Raw genomic sequence first — 17,381 nt, forward strand, 5'->3', positions numbered from 1 at the left:
GTTCTACCTGAATGATAGCATGGTGATAGATTGAGTAACATTAGCTGATTGCGGCATTCAAGAGATGAGGTAACAGAATTAAATCTAGCATTTGATTATGGCGATGAGTTGGTCCTGTTACTTTTTGTCTGACTCCAAGAGAGTTGAGAATATCGATAAATGCTAATCCCAATGTATCATTTTCATTATCTATGTGAATGTTGAAGTCCCCAACAATTAAAGCTCTATCTACAGTAACTACAAGATCTGATAAAAAATTAGCAAATTCACCAAGGAAATCATAATAAGGCCCGGGTGAGCTATACATTGTAGCAAGGACAAAAGACGACGGTGTCACATTAAGCATTATTAGTTCAAAAGACTTACATTTATATCCTGTCCTCTGAGTAACACCAAAAACTTCACTGTAAATTGTAGCAACACCTCCTCCTCGACCCTTTAACGAGGCTCATATTTATGTTCATTCAACTAATATATTCATCCGGTTTAAGCCAGGTTTCAGTCAAACAGAGCACATCCAATCCATGATCTGAAATCATTTCATTAACAATTAGTGCTTTGGTAGAAAGAGATCTATTGTTTAGTAGCCCTATTTTTATATGCTGTATATTTTTAATTTGTTTGTTTTGTTCAAGTTTGACCTTAATAAAAAAATTTCTAATTGATTTGGTGAGGGTATTGTGTTTGAAAGTTCAGGAACAGACACAGTCTCTATGAGATATCTAGGTGAAACAGTCTCTATGTGTTGTAGTTTATGTGACCTGTGTGACGTCTCAAGGCAGCTAGGAGACGTTCAAATTAACCAGTTTGTCTGCTTCCTGACCTGGGCCCCAGTTAGTCAAATACTGTCATTATTAAGACTATGAGCCAAATTACTAGAGAGGAGAGCGGCACCTTCCCTGGAGGGATGGAGTCTGTCTCTCTTTAGCAGGTCAGGTCTACCCCAAAAACTTTTCCAACTGTCTAGAAATCATATTTTATTCTTCAGACACCACTCAGACATCCAGCCATTCAGTGACACTAATCTACTATAAACCTCATCACCACGACGAGCAGGGAGGGGACCAGAGCATATTACAGTGTCTGACATCGTTTTTGCAAATTTGCACACCTCTTTAACATTATATTTAGTGATCTCTGACTGGCGAAGCCGGACGTCGTTAGTGCCGACATGGATAACAATATTAGAAAATCTACGTTTAGCATTAGCCAGCACTTGTAAATTTTATTTGATGTCAGAGGCTCTGGCCCCCGAAATGCAATTAACAGTAGTGGTTGTAGTCTCTATTTCCACATTCCTTACAATAGAATCACCAATAACAAGGGCTCTTTCAACATGATTCTCAGTGGGTGTATCACTGAGTGGGAAGAATCGATTGGAAACCCTAACAAGAACGGGAGAGTGGTGTCTCTTTGCTGAGCGAGTATGCCGCCGAGATGTCACCCAAATGCCCTGCTGCAGGGGCTCTACATCCGGAACCAAAGTGTGTATGTTGCTGTCTGTACTACTCGCATCCGAAACAGTATCTACCGGCTTCTCTTTCTCATCGACCTCCACTAGCATTCGGATGCGTGTCTCTAACTCATTAACCTTCTCCGTCAGCCTGACTAATTCCTTACATTTATCACATGTGTATCCCTCACTGCTGACGGATGAGGCTATTGTAAACATGTGACATGCAATGCAGGAAGAAATAACATGAGTGGAGGCCATGACTTACTGCAAATTGTTTGTTGTTGGTTGTTCCTGAGTGGTGAGGGTTTGAGATTGATGTGAATCCCTCACAAAATTGTTTGTTGTCGTTGGTTGTTCTTGATAAGCGGTGCTTTGAGATCGATACAATAATCTGTGTACCACAGAGGATAAAAAACGGGTGCGTGCTGAAAAAATGCAAGCAGTTTAATCACGATAAAAATAGATCGTGGATGCAGGTGAAATATGCGCGCAGTGGAATCGCAATAAGAGAATAATACGAGGGAAAACTTGATGTGTGCTTAAAAATGGCAGATGTTAAGGATTAAAGGCTGAAAACAGATATATAAGCGATGCAAAAAAAAACAATAGCAGGCTACAAACACAGATTCTAGCTAGGAGCCAGCAGCAACAGGTAAAATACACGCAGATGAAACAGTAGAAAAGAGGAAAAACCTGAAACGCAGTAAAATGACAAAGGATATAACGATGAACGATGAATATAAAGATGAACGTTTGAGAATAAGAATAAGCAATTCTAAGCAGCCTAAGCAGGCTACAAACAAACTCTCGTGCAGCGTGCTGTCAGCAACAGCAATCTAATCAATCTAATTATCTACTAGAGATAATTAATAACATCTGACTGTTGATTTAAAGCCAGCTTGTTTCTAATTTAAATACTTTTGTTTCTAACGAAATGTATGCACAGTTTTAGCAACAATAAAATTACAGTAATAATTGTATTATCCCAGTCTAAAATAAAAATCATACGTAGTTCATGTATTTCTCACGGCAGTGGCAAAAAATAAATAAATAAATAAATACATATACATATATAGTGCGCCCTCTAGTGTAGAAACACCAAAATGGTCGTGTCATAAAGGTCAGCAATAACCCAATCTTTTGCAGTTTAAAAATCTAATTTGTCATGCATGACTGTGCAACATGCGTGAGTATACGTGCAAATATATTTTTTTGCCAGCCCAGCACACTGTTAGGTGACGTAGCTAAGTAACTTTTATTCTTTGCTGTTTTTTGTGAGACTTACACATTTTTATTTATTATTAATTAATTAATGTTAGCTGGGATAGGCTCCAGCTCCCCGCAACCCTGTACACAGGATAAGCGGTTGACGATGGATGGATGGATGGATGGATTAATTAATTCATTTTGCAGTTTGAAACGTACAGTAATTAGAATATAAGGTGAGATGCTTAGGAACTTTTCATTCTGATGGTATTAGTTCATAAGTTTTTATGGCAGATATCAAATGTCAATCACACCGGTGTAGCCTAAAAATTTAATAAAACAATTAGAGTGGAACGTTTTCACTCGATGATCATGCCCTACACGGACCAGGTTTAGCAGTTGCACACCCTCTCTATGTTTATGTAACCAGGTTGAAATGTATTCATTAATATCAGATATACAAGTTTGAATAAATAATTTCATAGTTTAATAAACAGAGGTTTAAATGTTAAGATTAATTGACCAGCAATGGCGTTATGATTTGCTCAATGAGAGAAATGCATATTTGGGTAATGTTCATGTTATACTGAATACAGCATTTAAAATGTTAAATATTTGTTGTGTAATAATATATGTGAAAATGCTTTGAAAATTTCGGATGAGATGTTAAACCGAGGTCCTGACTCTCTGTGGTCATTAAAAATCCCAGGACACTTCTCGTAAAGAGTAGGGGTGTAACCCCGGTGTCCTGGCCAAATACCCCCCATTGGCCCCTATCTACCATGGCATTGTATTAATCTCCATCCCTGAATAGGCTACATAACTATACTCTCTCCTCTCCACCAATAGCTGGTGTGTGGTGGGCATTCTGGCACACTATGGCTGCCGTCGCATCATCCAGGTGGATGCTGCACACTGGTGGTGGTTGAGGAGATTCCCCCTATGCTATGTAAAGCGCTTTGAGTGCCTAGAAAAAAAGCGCTATATAAATGCAAGGAATTAATTAATTAAATGCCTGTAAGAATAGAAAGAAAGAGTTTACACAAAGGTTTTGTGAATTTATTTTATTTCTGAAAGATTTGTGAATGAGCCAATCACAAGTGAGTAGAGGATAAGGAGGGACGAACGAGTAAGAGGAGAGAAGCGTGTTGTCTGCTGAATGAGAAATTATGTTAAGGTTAGTGTAATGCACCAGTTTAGTGAGAGTGTTAAACCTGGATTCTTATACGAAATGTTAATGGTGATAGTTCTGTCGGTTTGAGTGGACTGCTCAGCACAAGAAGACAGAAACAAGTTGAAGTTAGCTGCTGACTAAGTGGCTAGTGCAGGTCTTGGACTTTATACTGACACGTCAACCTGTTCACCATCAATTCTAAAGTATATTTTATTATGTTATATTGCCCATTCGCTTTTTCTATTTTCATGGGGGCTGACATAAGATCACACAACCAGCCAAGTACTACTCACTGTTTCTTTGTAATTACACTTTTGGTTGCAAAATAAATTAATAATTTGTATTATTTACGACTGTGAATACAGTTTCGCTACAATGGCATCAGTAACCAAAAAAGAATGCTTTGGCATGATGCTGCATTAACGCTAATACTGTATTAAGTGGAAGACCACTGATGTATCACCAGGACAAAATAGCCATGTACACCTCTGCAGATCATACTGTAATGATGTGTGTAAACAGGAGAAGGCAGACGGGGGTGTGGATCCAAGTGCGGCTTTTATTGACACAAAACAAACCAAACACGGGAACAAATCAAAAATCCACGATGGGAAAAGGCAAACCAAATACTGGAGGATACAGAGGGAGGAGAACAACAGGGTAACCTTGGACGGAACAGACAGGAAACAGGGTAACCACGAGAGAGCAGACAGACTGACGGGGAACACGAGCAGCGAGAGTGAAACCAGACAAGAGCGTGACATGGAACGTCAACGAAAGACAACGGGAAGGGGAGAAAGCGGGGTTTAAATAAACAGACAAGGTAATGACAAAATAACAGACAGGTGCGGACAATAACATAGTGATCAGGGCTGGGAGTGTAATCCGGGAATTGTGGGAAGTGACGGTTTCACACACGGACAGTGAGACTCAGGGCGGACAACAGGGTAAACGTGACATGGAACGGGATCGGTGACGGGTGAAACGGAAAACACGGAGCAGACAACAATGAAACGTAACATAAATGTGACTAGTGAGACAGAGAACACAGGGCAGACAACAGGGGATCGTAATATAGTCCCCCCTCAAAAGGACCGGATTCCAGACGGTCCTAATAGACTAGAAATGAACAGAAAAAGGACCGAAGAGAGAGGGGGTAGACTCAGGGGCAAACAAATAGACCAAGGGGGACACCAGGGGCACAGAGACAGACCACGGGGGTACAAAGGGCAGACAGGGAGACCGGGAAGGCACCAGGGGCACAGAGACAGACCATGGGGGTACAAGGGGCAGACAGGCAGACCAGGGAGGCCGAGAGAGCAGGCAAGCAGTCTCTGGGGGTGTGTGAAGGGAACCGGGTCAGGAGGCCTGGGGGACGTCCACCGAGTAGGGACTGGTTTAGGAGGCCAGGGAGGTATTGACAAGGCAGGGACAGGTTTAGGTGGTCTGGGAGGCGGCCACAAAATGGGGATAGGTTTGGGTGGCCCGGGGGCTGGCCACAAGGCAAGGGCCGGTCCAGGGGGCCTGGGAGGAGGAGTGACCTCTGGGGAAGCCGGCGGAGCCAAGGAAGGCTTCTGAGGCGGGGCCGTAGAAGGCTTGGGAGGTGACAGCGTGGAAGGCGTAGGCGGGGCCGTAGAAGGCTTGGGAGGAGGAGCCGAGGGAGGCTCGGGAGGCGGAGCCGAGGGAGGTGATGGCGTTGAAGGCCCAGCAGGCGGAGCCGAGGGAGCCACTGGAGGCAGAGCCGAGGGAGGCTCGGGAGGTGGATCTGAAGGAGGTTCCGGAGGCGGAGCCGAGGGAGGTTCAGGAGGCGGAGCCGAATTAGGCGAGGGCGAAGAAGGCTCTGAAGGCGGTGCCGGGGGAGGCTTCGGAGGTTGAGTCGTGGTTGGCGGAACCATACAAGGTTCTGTAGGCAGGGCCGAGGGAGGTTCCGGGGGTGGAGCCGTGGTTGACGGAGCCATGGGAGGCTCAGAGGGCGGAGCTGAGGGAGACCTCGGAGGCGGAGCTGAGGGAGGCTCAGGAGGTGGAGCTGAAGGAGGCTCTGGTGGTGGAACCGAGGGAGGCTCAGGAGGCGGAGCTGTGGGTGGCCCAGGAGGTGGAGTAGAGGGGGACTCAGGAGGTGGAGCCAAGGGAGGCGGAACCATGGAAAGCCCTGGGGCCTCAGGAGGCGGAGCCGTGGGAGGCTCAGGAGATGGAGCCGAGGGAGATGGCACCGTGGGCGGCTCTGGAGGCGGAGGCCGGGAAGGCTCAGCAGGTGGAGCCGAGGGAGGTGGTGCCTCAGAGGCGGAGACCTGGAAGGCTCTGAAGGTAGAGCCGAGGGAGGGGGCGCCGTAGGAGGCTCGAGAGGCTCAGGAGGCGGAGCCATAGGAGGCTCGGAAGGCGGAGCCGTAGGAGGCTCGGGAGTCTCTGGGAGAGGAGCCGTAGGAGGCTCGGGGGGCGGAGCCCTGGGTGGCTCGAGAGGCGGAGCCCTGGGTGGCTCGAGAGGCGGTGCCCTTTGTGGCTCGAGAGGCGGAGCCCTGGAAGGCGGAGCCGAGAGACTTGAGAGGCGTCCACTGACTCTTGGACGGTCATGGCTACTGGTGCTGGCTCTTGGACGGTCATGGCTACTGGCTACTGTCGCTGGCTCTTGGACGGTCGAGACCACTGGCGCCGGCTCGGGGACGGCCGAGGCTACAGGCGCTGGCTCGGGGACGGTCGAGGCTACAGGCGCTGGCTCAGGGACGGTCGAAGCTACAGGCGCTGGCTCACTGACATCGGGGGCTAATGGCTCTGACTGGTTGACCGGGGCTGACGAGGGCTCAGGCTCGCTGACCGTGGCTGGCGTGGGCTCTGGCTCGCAGACCGGGACAGGTGTGGACCGGGAGGCGGAAGCCCGTCTTCTCTTCCTCCTCCAGGCAGACGAAGTGGACCATGCAGGCTCAAGGGAATCGACTGGTGTGGGGGTTTGTTCGCTGACTGGTGGGGCAGGTGTGATGGGAAGAGCCATGGGCGAGTGGAAGGTCGCCACATTTACATTTACATTTACATTTACATTTATGCATTTGGCAGATGCTTTTATCCAAAGCGACTTACAGTGCAATTATTACAGGGACAATCCCCCTGGAACAACCTGGAGTTAAGTGCCTTGCTCAAGGACACAATGGTGGTGGCCGTGGGGTTAGAACCTGTGACCTTCTGATTAACAGCCCTGTGCTTTAGCCACTACACCACCACCACTCCACCACCACGCCACCACGGGAGGTGAGGTAGGGTCCTCCTCTGCCACGCCCACAGTGAGTGATGAGCCGCTGACCAGCAGAGTCTCTTCCACCATCTCCTGCAAAGTCCAGCCGTGCATCGCCGGTGGCAACCGCTCCTTCAGCGACGCTTCCGAATTGCCCCTGAAGAAAACCACCAGGGCTGACTCCGGGAAGTCCAACAAGTGTGCCAGCTCCAGGAAGTCCCGGATGTGGTCTTCAACTGGTCGGTCCCCTTGCTTCAAACCAAGCAGCTGGTAGTTGGCCTGCTGGACCGCTGGATCCATTGTGGGTCGTTCGTTCTGTAATGATGTGTGTAAACAGGAGAAGGCAGACGGGGGTGTGGATCCAAGTGTGGCTTTTATTGACACAAAACAAACCAAACACGGGAACAAATAAAATATCCATGATGGGAAAAGGCAAACCAAATACTGGAGGATACAGAGGGCGGAGAACAACAGGGTAACCACGAGAGAGCGGACAGATTGACAGGGAACACGAGCAGCGAGAGTGAAACCAGACAAGAGCGTGACATGGAACGTCAACGAACGACAACGGGAAGTGGAGAAAACAGACAAGGTAATGACAAAATAACAGACAGGTGCGGACAATAACACAGTGATCAGGGCTGGGAGTGTGATCCGGGTATTTTGGGAAGTGCAGTTTCACACACGGACAGTGAGACTCAGGGCGGACAACAGGGAAAACGTGACATGGAACGGGATCGGTGACGGGTGAAACGGAAAACACGGAGCAGACAACAAGGAAACGTGACATAAAGGTGACTAGTGAGACAGAGAACACAGGGCAGACAACAGGGGATCGTAACACATACAAGTTTTTCATGATGCAGAAATGATGTATTAAAGTGTGTGGTCAATGAAATATCATGATATAATATAACCACAACCACCTAAAATATATTTTGACTAAAGATAATATAGAAAGAAATATATATTGTAGAATATCTGCCATCTTTGTTACAGAACAATCACAAGAAGTCATCAACCTGTTTCCACTACAAATCAGCAATGGTCGATGTCCAGGACTGTCTGTAGAGCAGCAGACTGAACTTTTAAATGAACAATCTTCGTAAGATTTTAATGTGAATCTGACATTCTATGTAGATAGTTGTTCACACGAAGAATTTGAAACTACCGTGAGACATTCGCTTATACTACACATGCAGGGCCGGCGTTACCTATAGGCGAACTAGGCTGTTGCCTAGGGCCTCGGCCTTGGAGGCGGGGCCTCCAAAACATACACATGCTTATCCACCAATCAAGAGCAGCAAAATACTATGCTGTTTGTCCATTGGATATAACAATTGTCATTCACCTGTAGTTAAACCAATTAATATCATCGTTTGACTCGCATAACATGCGAGTCACTCCCAACCTCTGAATTTATGAATGAAGAGATTGTAGATGAATAAAATCCAACTTTTCTGCAAATTTATCTGATGGCGCCGAAACGAACTCATCCTTCAGGGGCGGCTAAGCAGGCACGCAAAGAAAGCGCAGCTCGTGATTCAGGTATCATCTATTTTTGAGTGATTGTAATTCTGATTCTTACGATCAGCGTCATTTTGAGATTGATCATTTGACGGTTATTTCCAGTTCAAAAGAGCGCGAGCGCCGTTGATGGACTGAATTCGCTTCTGACACTTTGAATCCGAGCGTATGTAGCTACAATGCAGACTTTTGTTAGAAAAAAGAAATACGTTCTAAATGAACTGTCCGAAAGAGTCTGATTCGCGGAAATGAATCGGACTTCCAGTTGGAGTGATAGAGTGGCGAATTTATGATTAACTGTTGAACTGAATCTTACAAAGGAGTCGATTCTCCTCGATGGAATCGATTACAACCTGTGGAATAGAATCTTGATTCCTAACGCAAGGAATCAATTCTTTTAGAATCGATTTCCAGCCCTAGTCAGGAGCTGACTCGCAAAATACTACAGAAAAAGTAAAGTTTGTCAGTCAAAGAGCAAACGCACTATACTAAAGCATTGTTTATTATGTTTTAATACAGTCTGTATATCTTCTAAAACGCAGATGTTTAGCCTACATTAACTGCTCTAGTCTATCATAATAGACGCATATAGACCATAATAGACTTCATTTTTTTCGTTTCCCAATCATAAATACTGTTGCAATATTTATTGAAAATAAGTATGCAATCTTAAGCATATGAATAAGCATACAATTACAGTTGACGAAATTAACTTGTCTTTTCACTTCCACTAGCAGCTGATTTGTGTATCATAAGGTATTTCTCTACAATACATACCTAATATGACTATATTTAGTCTATCAAAAACAAAACTGTTCATTATCCCAAATAGTGGGTTAGTGTGTTACCATAAATAAATTACTGAACAAATTACTGCAAAAAACTTCCTGACTGCTTAAAAAAAAAAGATGACTTTTCAGATGATTTTTTTGTTTGTTTACTTTAATTAAAGTTACATTAATATGCACATTTAAGTAAAAATATAAAAATACTGATAACAGGTTTTGTATAAATAAAATGGTTAGGAATCATATTTGTTTTCAAGTCTTTTTATTAAATTATGTTTTATTAACAAAGTTCGGAGGAGCACATTCAGATAATCAACGAGATAAGAGGTATACGAGACAACGAGATATACTGCAGACTTACCTCTGTTCATTGACAGTTTATCAGCATCCCTCTACCGCCCCATCTCCTCACTTTGATTTTTAATAATCTCTTATTGGATGTAAACAACACAATCCAAAATACAATGCAATCCAATGTAATACTGTGTAAATCTGGCCAAAATTCAGAGCCTGGAGCCCTCCCCTACATGCCAAATACGCATAATCTTTACTCTATTTAATTTGATGTAAGTGTGAACTCGTGAATTCTGAAAGGTGGAGGGGAGGAGGGCATGGTGGGGGGCCTCCAACATACATTTTGCCTAGGGTCTCCAAATGTGTAGAACCGGCCCTGTACACATGAGAACCAATTCTGTTTGCCTTCAAAGATGTTCACACAACATCTGGATGCAAATTCAGGCTGGACTTGAATTTTGGCAGAAGGGAAGATTTTCAGAGAACATTTTAGGACTGATCGAGATAGCAATGCCGTATGTCTTCAGACTTGAAATACAGCACACAAGTATTATGGACTACTTTTATGGTGCTTTTTATGTTGTTATATATACATGCACATGTACATCACCTAGACATCTATATGATGTGTGTTTACATCTGAAAGATTTATTTTTATGTTGTTTGCTCATCTGCAAAACTTCTACAAAACATGTCAATAACTATATCTCGGATGTCAGTAAGATATTCAGCAGATGTCTTTGAGACATTTATGATTTAGAATGTTTGTAAATCTGATATTTTTAAGATGTTTAACAGATTTTAATTAGATGCTAATGCTTTCCAGATGAAAAGATTTAAAACAGACATCTCTGAGATGTATGTGTGCTCACCGGGTCAAATTCTCCTTTTGTGCACCATGGAAAAAAACAGTAGCATATGGGTTTGGAATGATATGAGTGTGAGTAAATAATGACTGAATTTCATTTTCATGTGAAGTTCTTAAACATTGCCTTCTATATGAACATATTCCTTCTGTGAGTGAATTTCACCTGTGAGCGAAAGCAGAGGGAATAGCAAAGGGGAAGAGGAAGATGGTCATGCCCAGATCACTGATGGACAGATTGATGATAAAAAACTCTGCTGGCTTTAGAGCTGACTTCTTACGATAGGCCACAAACAACAGAGTAGTGTTTCCCATCACAGACAGCACACCTGCACAGAAAAGTTACAGAGAGATGTTGTAGGCACAGTGCATACAGGTTTATAAGGTAAAGCTCTACCATCAACATTTGTGCCACAATTGTGGCAAAATAAAAAACTATACAATGCCACGATGCTTTCTCAAACAACAACTGAGAGTAGCTGTCGAGGTGCATAAGAGAACATAAGCAGCAGAGGTTTTTACTATTATACACTTGCTGTGTCTGAAACCATTTATTGGTTCAGTCATTCACAACTCATTACACAGGGAATGTTTACAATCACTATATACAGTATATTTCACAAACAGTGAGCAAATATGAGCACATTTGGAATAGGGATGTGCACGGATAGTGGACATTCGGTTAACCGTTCAACGTGCCACTATTCGAATATCAAAATCACTATTCTGTTTTCTACACATGCAATACAGGTATTCAACCCGACCCAAGCTTGACGAGTACAGACAATCTGTCAGGTTTTCCGGCCATGTTTGGGTCAGTTTTTCAAGTATAAGAAGAGTTATGGGCTGTTCAAACATGCTTTTATGTGCATCTGTGCTGTTTTTCTGTTAAAGATCTGTGAAACTGACTAATATTAGACGGATGTCTATCACTTCTTGCAGGATCGGCACATTTTTAGACCCTGAGTAAAGTTTAAAATACTTAATTTGTTATAAAAGCATTTTGAATCAACAGGGTTGTGTTTCATTCTTTGTGCTGCGTTCTGAAGACGAGTAGCCTACATTAAGTGACTGTTACACCATTATTCATGATTCCAGTTTGTTTCTCACCAAGCAGCATTTCAGCGCTTGATAAAATGCCTTTTTGCAATGATGTACATATTGTATTAAGTACAATAATTACACAAATTCAATGTAATTAGATTTCAAACCATTTTAAAATCAAAGCACCCCGAAGAGGCTATTTAACCACAGCAGTGTGACTACACACACATGATAATATTAGTGTTCATTGCCTCATGGATGTGTGAACCTGCCCGGGCAGAGCACATATACAAGTAGTGACACTTTTATTATAATTTTTTTAGTTTAATGTGGGATTTTATCATTTTAAGATCTATGTAGTGTGTTGTTTAGGATCATAGCTCACTGTTTTGTTATTTTGAGCAGTGTTTGAAGAAATTCCATTACAATAAACTTTCATTATTTCCGCATCCCGACTCCAGATGAAAAACCGATTAACCGTTCATGAAACATTGCATTTAACCGAATTTTAAAAATGGTTACCGTGCACATCCGCAATTCGGACACAGTTACAGAGAATATTGTGCACTTTATATAACATCCCATAAGCATATTGTGCTGAATTATAGAAAAACTACAGTACCTGAAATCTGATCTGACCATACTGTATACAGTAGACTGAGAAACATTCCAAAGACTTTAATATATATGTGGTTTGGACTGGGGTTGTAATGATTACATGAGGTTTTTTTTACTGTTCAGAAGATTAAAGTAAATGATTAAAAAGTTCTGAGATACATACGCCAACAAACAAATTTATGAACCTCATATTTTTGTTAACGCATCAAACCTTTCTTTAAAAACGATTTGGCTGTAAAGTTGTCTAAATCATCATATTTGAGGAAGGACTAAACTTCTAGTTCCCCGTCTGTCGCTCTCTTCGACGTTGTGTCGGAGAAGCGACACTAGGGGTCTCTCTTGAGCACCGAATATAACTCTGATCTATGAAAAAAGGCCAATGAGAAGTTGGCAGCTAGTATTTGCATACCCCGCCCCCGGACATATGGGTATAAAGGCGAGGAAATACAAAAAATGTATTTGGAGCCGATGGTCGTACATGCTTTTTGCTATGAGTCACACCTGTTCCTGTATTCCTCTGACGCTCTGCATGCTGTTGGATTCTACGGCGCATTACAGCGGCTTTCTCCTTCTCTGCACGGCAGTGCAGTTCCCCTGGGCGCATCGACAGCGCAGTTAAAAGAGTTATTTTCTAAAAGAGCCAGTTAAAAGAGTTATTTTCAGGACGCGTCTTTTTAAAGACGTGTTTCTGCCTCTGTGTAGTTTCTGGATGCGTTTGATTTCTCCCCACCTCTGACGGTCATAAAATCTGCCTGGCGTGCCTGGGCGTTCCCAAGCAGTCCAGAGACGGACGACCCAGAGATCGAGATGTTTGTTCCGGACTTGGTAAACAGATCACTCCGTCCCCCGGTGGAGGGCCGGGAAGAGAAACCTTCAGTTAAAGATACTTTCTTTTTGCAAGTTTTTTACTTACAGAGCAATTTCCTCTTTCTGGGTCACCTGGCCCACAGATGCTGTTCTCACGGCACTCTGCCACCACACCTCAACAGTCCCGGCACGCTGGATGCGGACCCTCCGCCCTCAGCCCCACGACTGTTCCCCGGCCAGCCGGTTCTGACGAGTCCAGAGGACGCCGCCACAGGACCTCCTCCTCAGTCACTAATCTGCCCCCTGCTGGGTGTGCGGAGCAAGGTAAGTGCTTCGAGTCCTTTCTCAGCACTAGAGCCTCGGGACGCGTCCTCGCCTCCCGACGCCGTACTACCTGCTCCGCCCCACTGCTCCACCCCGCTGGGTATGTCAAAAGTTATCATCTCCTTAGCGCCCCAGCACGGAGCTTGGATGCGTGTCTTTCAATCCCCAATCCGTCACGCTGGCTGGCCAGGACCATCCGACTTGGTTAATTCTTTTGGCAAATACGCCAAATCCCTGCGTGTGGAATCGTCTCTTACTTAAAGAAGCGATAGAGCCTGTCCCTCCAACCGAGATGAAGGATGCCTACAGCCCTTACTTCATCGTACCCAAGGAAGTGCGGCGGCTTACAACCGATCTTGAACTTATGAGTTTTCAACCAGGCTTTGCACAAACTCCCATTCAAAAAAATGTTCACGCAAGAACACATTTAAAACTTGCGTTCGGCAGCTAGATTGGTTCGCAGCGGTAGACCTGAAGGACGCGTACCTCCACGTCTCAATTCTGCCTCGACACCGACCCTTTCTACGGTTCGCGTTCGATGGCCAGGCGTTCCAGTACAAAGTCCTTCCCTTCGGCATGTCTCCATCCCCTCGTGTCTTCATATGCGCTCACAGAGACCAGGTTCTCAGGCACCTCAGCCGTTTGGGGCTTCAGGTCAACTGGGAAAAGAGCAAGCTCGCCCCGGTACAGAGCATCTCTTTTCCCGGCATTCCTCTTTTCTCAATGTCAGCTCGCCTCGCCAACGAGCACACGCAGTCGGTGCTGAAATGCCTCTCCGCCTTCAGGCCAGGCACGGCGGTCCCTTTAAAACCTTTCGAAGCTCCTGGGGCATATGACATCCTCTGCGGCGGTCGCGCCGCTGGGGTTGATGCATATGAGACCGCTTCAGCACTGGCCCCAGACTTGAGTCACGAGACAAGCATGGTGCCGCGGCACGCACCGTGTGATCATCACCCCCGCCTACCGCCAAACCTTAAAGCCCTGGACAGACCTCTGCTTTCTGCGGACAGGAGTACCCTTGCAGTAGGTGTCCCGACGTGTCCTGGTCACAATCGACACCTCCAGACTGGGTTGGGGCGCCGTGTGCAAAGGGCACGCAGCTGCGGGCCATTGGAGAGGGGCCCCACTGTGCTGACATATCAATTGCCTAGAGTTGCTGACTGTTTACTTTGCCCTGCGGAAGTTCCTCCCATTAGTTCAGGACAAACATTTCCTAGTCAGGTCAGACAGCACCACTGTGGTAGAGTACATAAATCGCCAAGGTGGCGTACGCTCCCACCACATGTCGCGACTCGCCCGTCGTCTCCTCCTTTGGAAACAGCAGCGACTCAGGTCGCTGTGTGCCAATCACATCCCCGGCAAACTCAATGTGATAGACAACGCTTGCCTAGCGCAGAGTGTAGGCTTCACCCCCAGTCGGTCCAGCTGATTGGGAACGATTCGGCAAGGCCCAGGTAGATCTGCTTGCCTCCCGAGAGACCTCCCACTGCCCGCTCTGGTATGCCCAAATAGAGGCTCTCCTCAGGGCAGACGCACTGGTACACAGCTGGCCCGTGGGGCTGCGCAAGTACGCATTTCCCCCAGTGAGCCTTCTTGCATAGGTGCTGTGCAAGGCCAGGGAGGACGAGGAACAAGTCATACTAGTGGCTCCTTATTGGCCCACCCGGGTATGGTTCTCGGACCTCGTACTCCTCGCAACAACCTCGATGTCTGGCCCCTGAACGGGGTGCGGAAGATCTAGCTGGTCTACCACCTACCATCGTAGACACGATCAAATAAGTCAGAGCCACTTCTACCAGGCATCTCTACGCCCTAAGGTGGCGCTTGTTCGCAAATTGGTGTTCTGCCGGGCCGAAGACCTGCAGAGGTGCGCAGTTAGGTCAGTGCTCTTATTCCTGCAAGAGAGGCTAAAAGTGTATGTCACTGCTATCACGGCCCACCACAACGCAGTAGACGGACAAGTCCTTGGGTAAGCACGACATAATCATCAGGTTCCTAAGAGGCGCCCAGAGGTTAAATCCCTCCTGGGACCTCTCTGTAGTCCTCACGGGCCTCCAGAGACCTCCCTTCAAGCCGCTAGAATCAGTTGGATCAGGACCTCTCTCTTAAGACTGCCCTGCTGATCATGCTCGCCTCCATCAAGAGTGTCGGGGAACTGCAAGCATTCTCTGTCAGCGACACTTCCCTGGATTTCGGTCCTGCAGACACATATATGATCCTAAGACCGCGATCGGGCTACGTGCCCAAGGTTCCTACCACCAGGTAGTGAACCTGCAAGCGCTGCCCCGGGAGGAGGCAGACCCAGCCCATTCGTTGCTGTGTCCGGTACGTGCTTTGCATACCTATCTGGACTGCACACAGAGCTTTAGACGTTCTGAGCAGCTCTTTGTATGCTTTGGGGGACACTGGGTAAAAGACGCCATTTCATTGGCCTATCACACCCAGGCCGTGCCCCCCCCTTGCGGGTCCGAGCTCACTCAACAAGGAGTGTTGCGTCCTCGTGGGCACTGGCCAGGGGTACCTCCCTGGCAGACATATGTAGAACAGCGGGTTGGGCGACACTTATGGCGTTATATATGTGCCTCATTCCTGAGCGAGTAATTGTAAGTTTTGAGCACAGAGAACTATATTTTGCAAGCATATTGCATTATATTTTGAACAGAAATTAACAATCGCAAATAAAAAAATCGTTTGAGCAAAGAAAAAACGATTCCGTGCTCAATAAATGTATTTGCTATTATCCATATTAAGGTGCAATAATAACCCTCTCACGCAGTTTACTCAGGTGCTCTCACAAATTTATTCTCTGCGCTCTGTCAAGTCCCCTCTCTCTCTCTCTCTCTCTCTCTCTCTCTCTCGCTCAACCTCTTAATTCTGTGCGCGCTCAACTCTTGACACACGCGCGCTCAACTCTTCAAACACACGCGCGCTCAACTCTTGACACACACGCGCGCTCAACTTGCAACAGCGTTACAAGTGTGCCACAAAATCAACCAATCGGAAAAGTAAAGGTCAATTGTGACTGGCTGTTGGTCTCCAATCACCACGCAGCACAAAGATGACGAAAAAATTATTTTATGGATAGATGTCTTCTCTAGCCACCATCAAACACGACAGAGTCAAATGGTGTAAACTGCAACAATATGCCACAACGTCAGGTGAGTTAGTAATTTGTAGTTTTATGATGTTATGGTTTTCTATGCCTTTGATGAAACCCTGCTATTATCTACGGAAGCGTATTGCATTCACTTGAGAAAAAAAAAATCTACTCTGTTTTTCTGAATTAACGACTTAATTATCTCAGAATTACGAGATAATTTTTCATTAAAAAAATATTTTGTTCTGTTTTTCTGAATTAATGAGATCCCTCAAAATCCTGCCAGGAGCTCTATTTTAGATAAATAATCAAATTTGTATCTGTAATGAGCTACAATAGCAAGTTCTGTGGTTGTCGATGAACTAATACATTTTCAGATTCATTAGAATTAAAATTTCGTGTCCTGGTGTTTATTATTAATATAACAGATTCATTTATTCATGGATTTTGATTCCAGTGGCGGCTGCATAGGATTGTTTCCAATTTCCAATAATTCCAGAGCGTTGTAAACTCCAAAAGTCAACATGTTTTGAAAAAGGATAGATGTAATAATTTCCAAAATTCACAACATGTTTTTATCTAACGAAATATTCCGCCTCAATCCATGTTTGTTGGCGTTTAGACTTTTGAAAACATTTTCACTGTGGTGGAAAAAACTTGCTGCACACAAAGCGAGGCACGCACCTTCCGGGGCAGTCTAGCAGCTAATATATAATATATAGGCCTATGTATTTATATAGTCTAGCACTATTATATATTACAAAAAAAGATCGTATAATGTAGGACTATCTGCGTTCGCTTGGCGCTCCATTTGATCCATATTATTGTATTTTATTCAATACATTTTTAGGGTGATGACGATATAAAATATGACGACAGACATTAGAAGCTTCATTCTAAAACCTCAATAGAAGTTTCGAATGTAAATATGACATGACATTTGGTCCAGTCTAGTATGAAC

At 45.1% G+C, this 17,381-nt stretch overlaps 1 protein-coding gene across 1 annotated transcript in view; it reads right to left on the bottom strand.

The window, feature by feature from the left end:
• Positions 1-17,381, bottom strand: part of LOC127628677 (opsin-5-like) — a 77,229-nt gene that overhangs the window by 55,223 nt on the left and 4,625 nt on the right. Inside the window, exon 2 of the mRNA XM_052105466.1 lies at positions 10,697-10,859. Within this exon, the coding sequence (XP_051961426.1) occupies positions 10,697-10,859 (163 nt within the window). The remainder of the gene's footprint in view (positions 1-10,696; positions 10,860-17,381) is intronic.

The sequence above is a fragment of the Xyrauchen texanus genome, chromosome 35 (genome assembly GCF_025860055.1).
Source record: "Xyrauchen texanus isolate HMW12.3.18 chromosome 35, RBS_HiC_50CHRs, whole genome shotgun sequence".
Taxonomy (NCBI): domain Eukaryota; kingdom Metazoa; phylum Chordata; class Actinopteri; order Cypriniformes; family Catostomidae; genus Xyrauchen; species Xyrauchen texanus.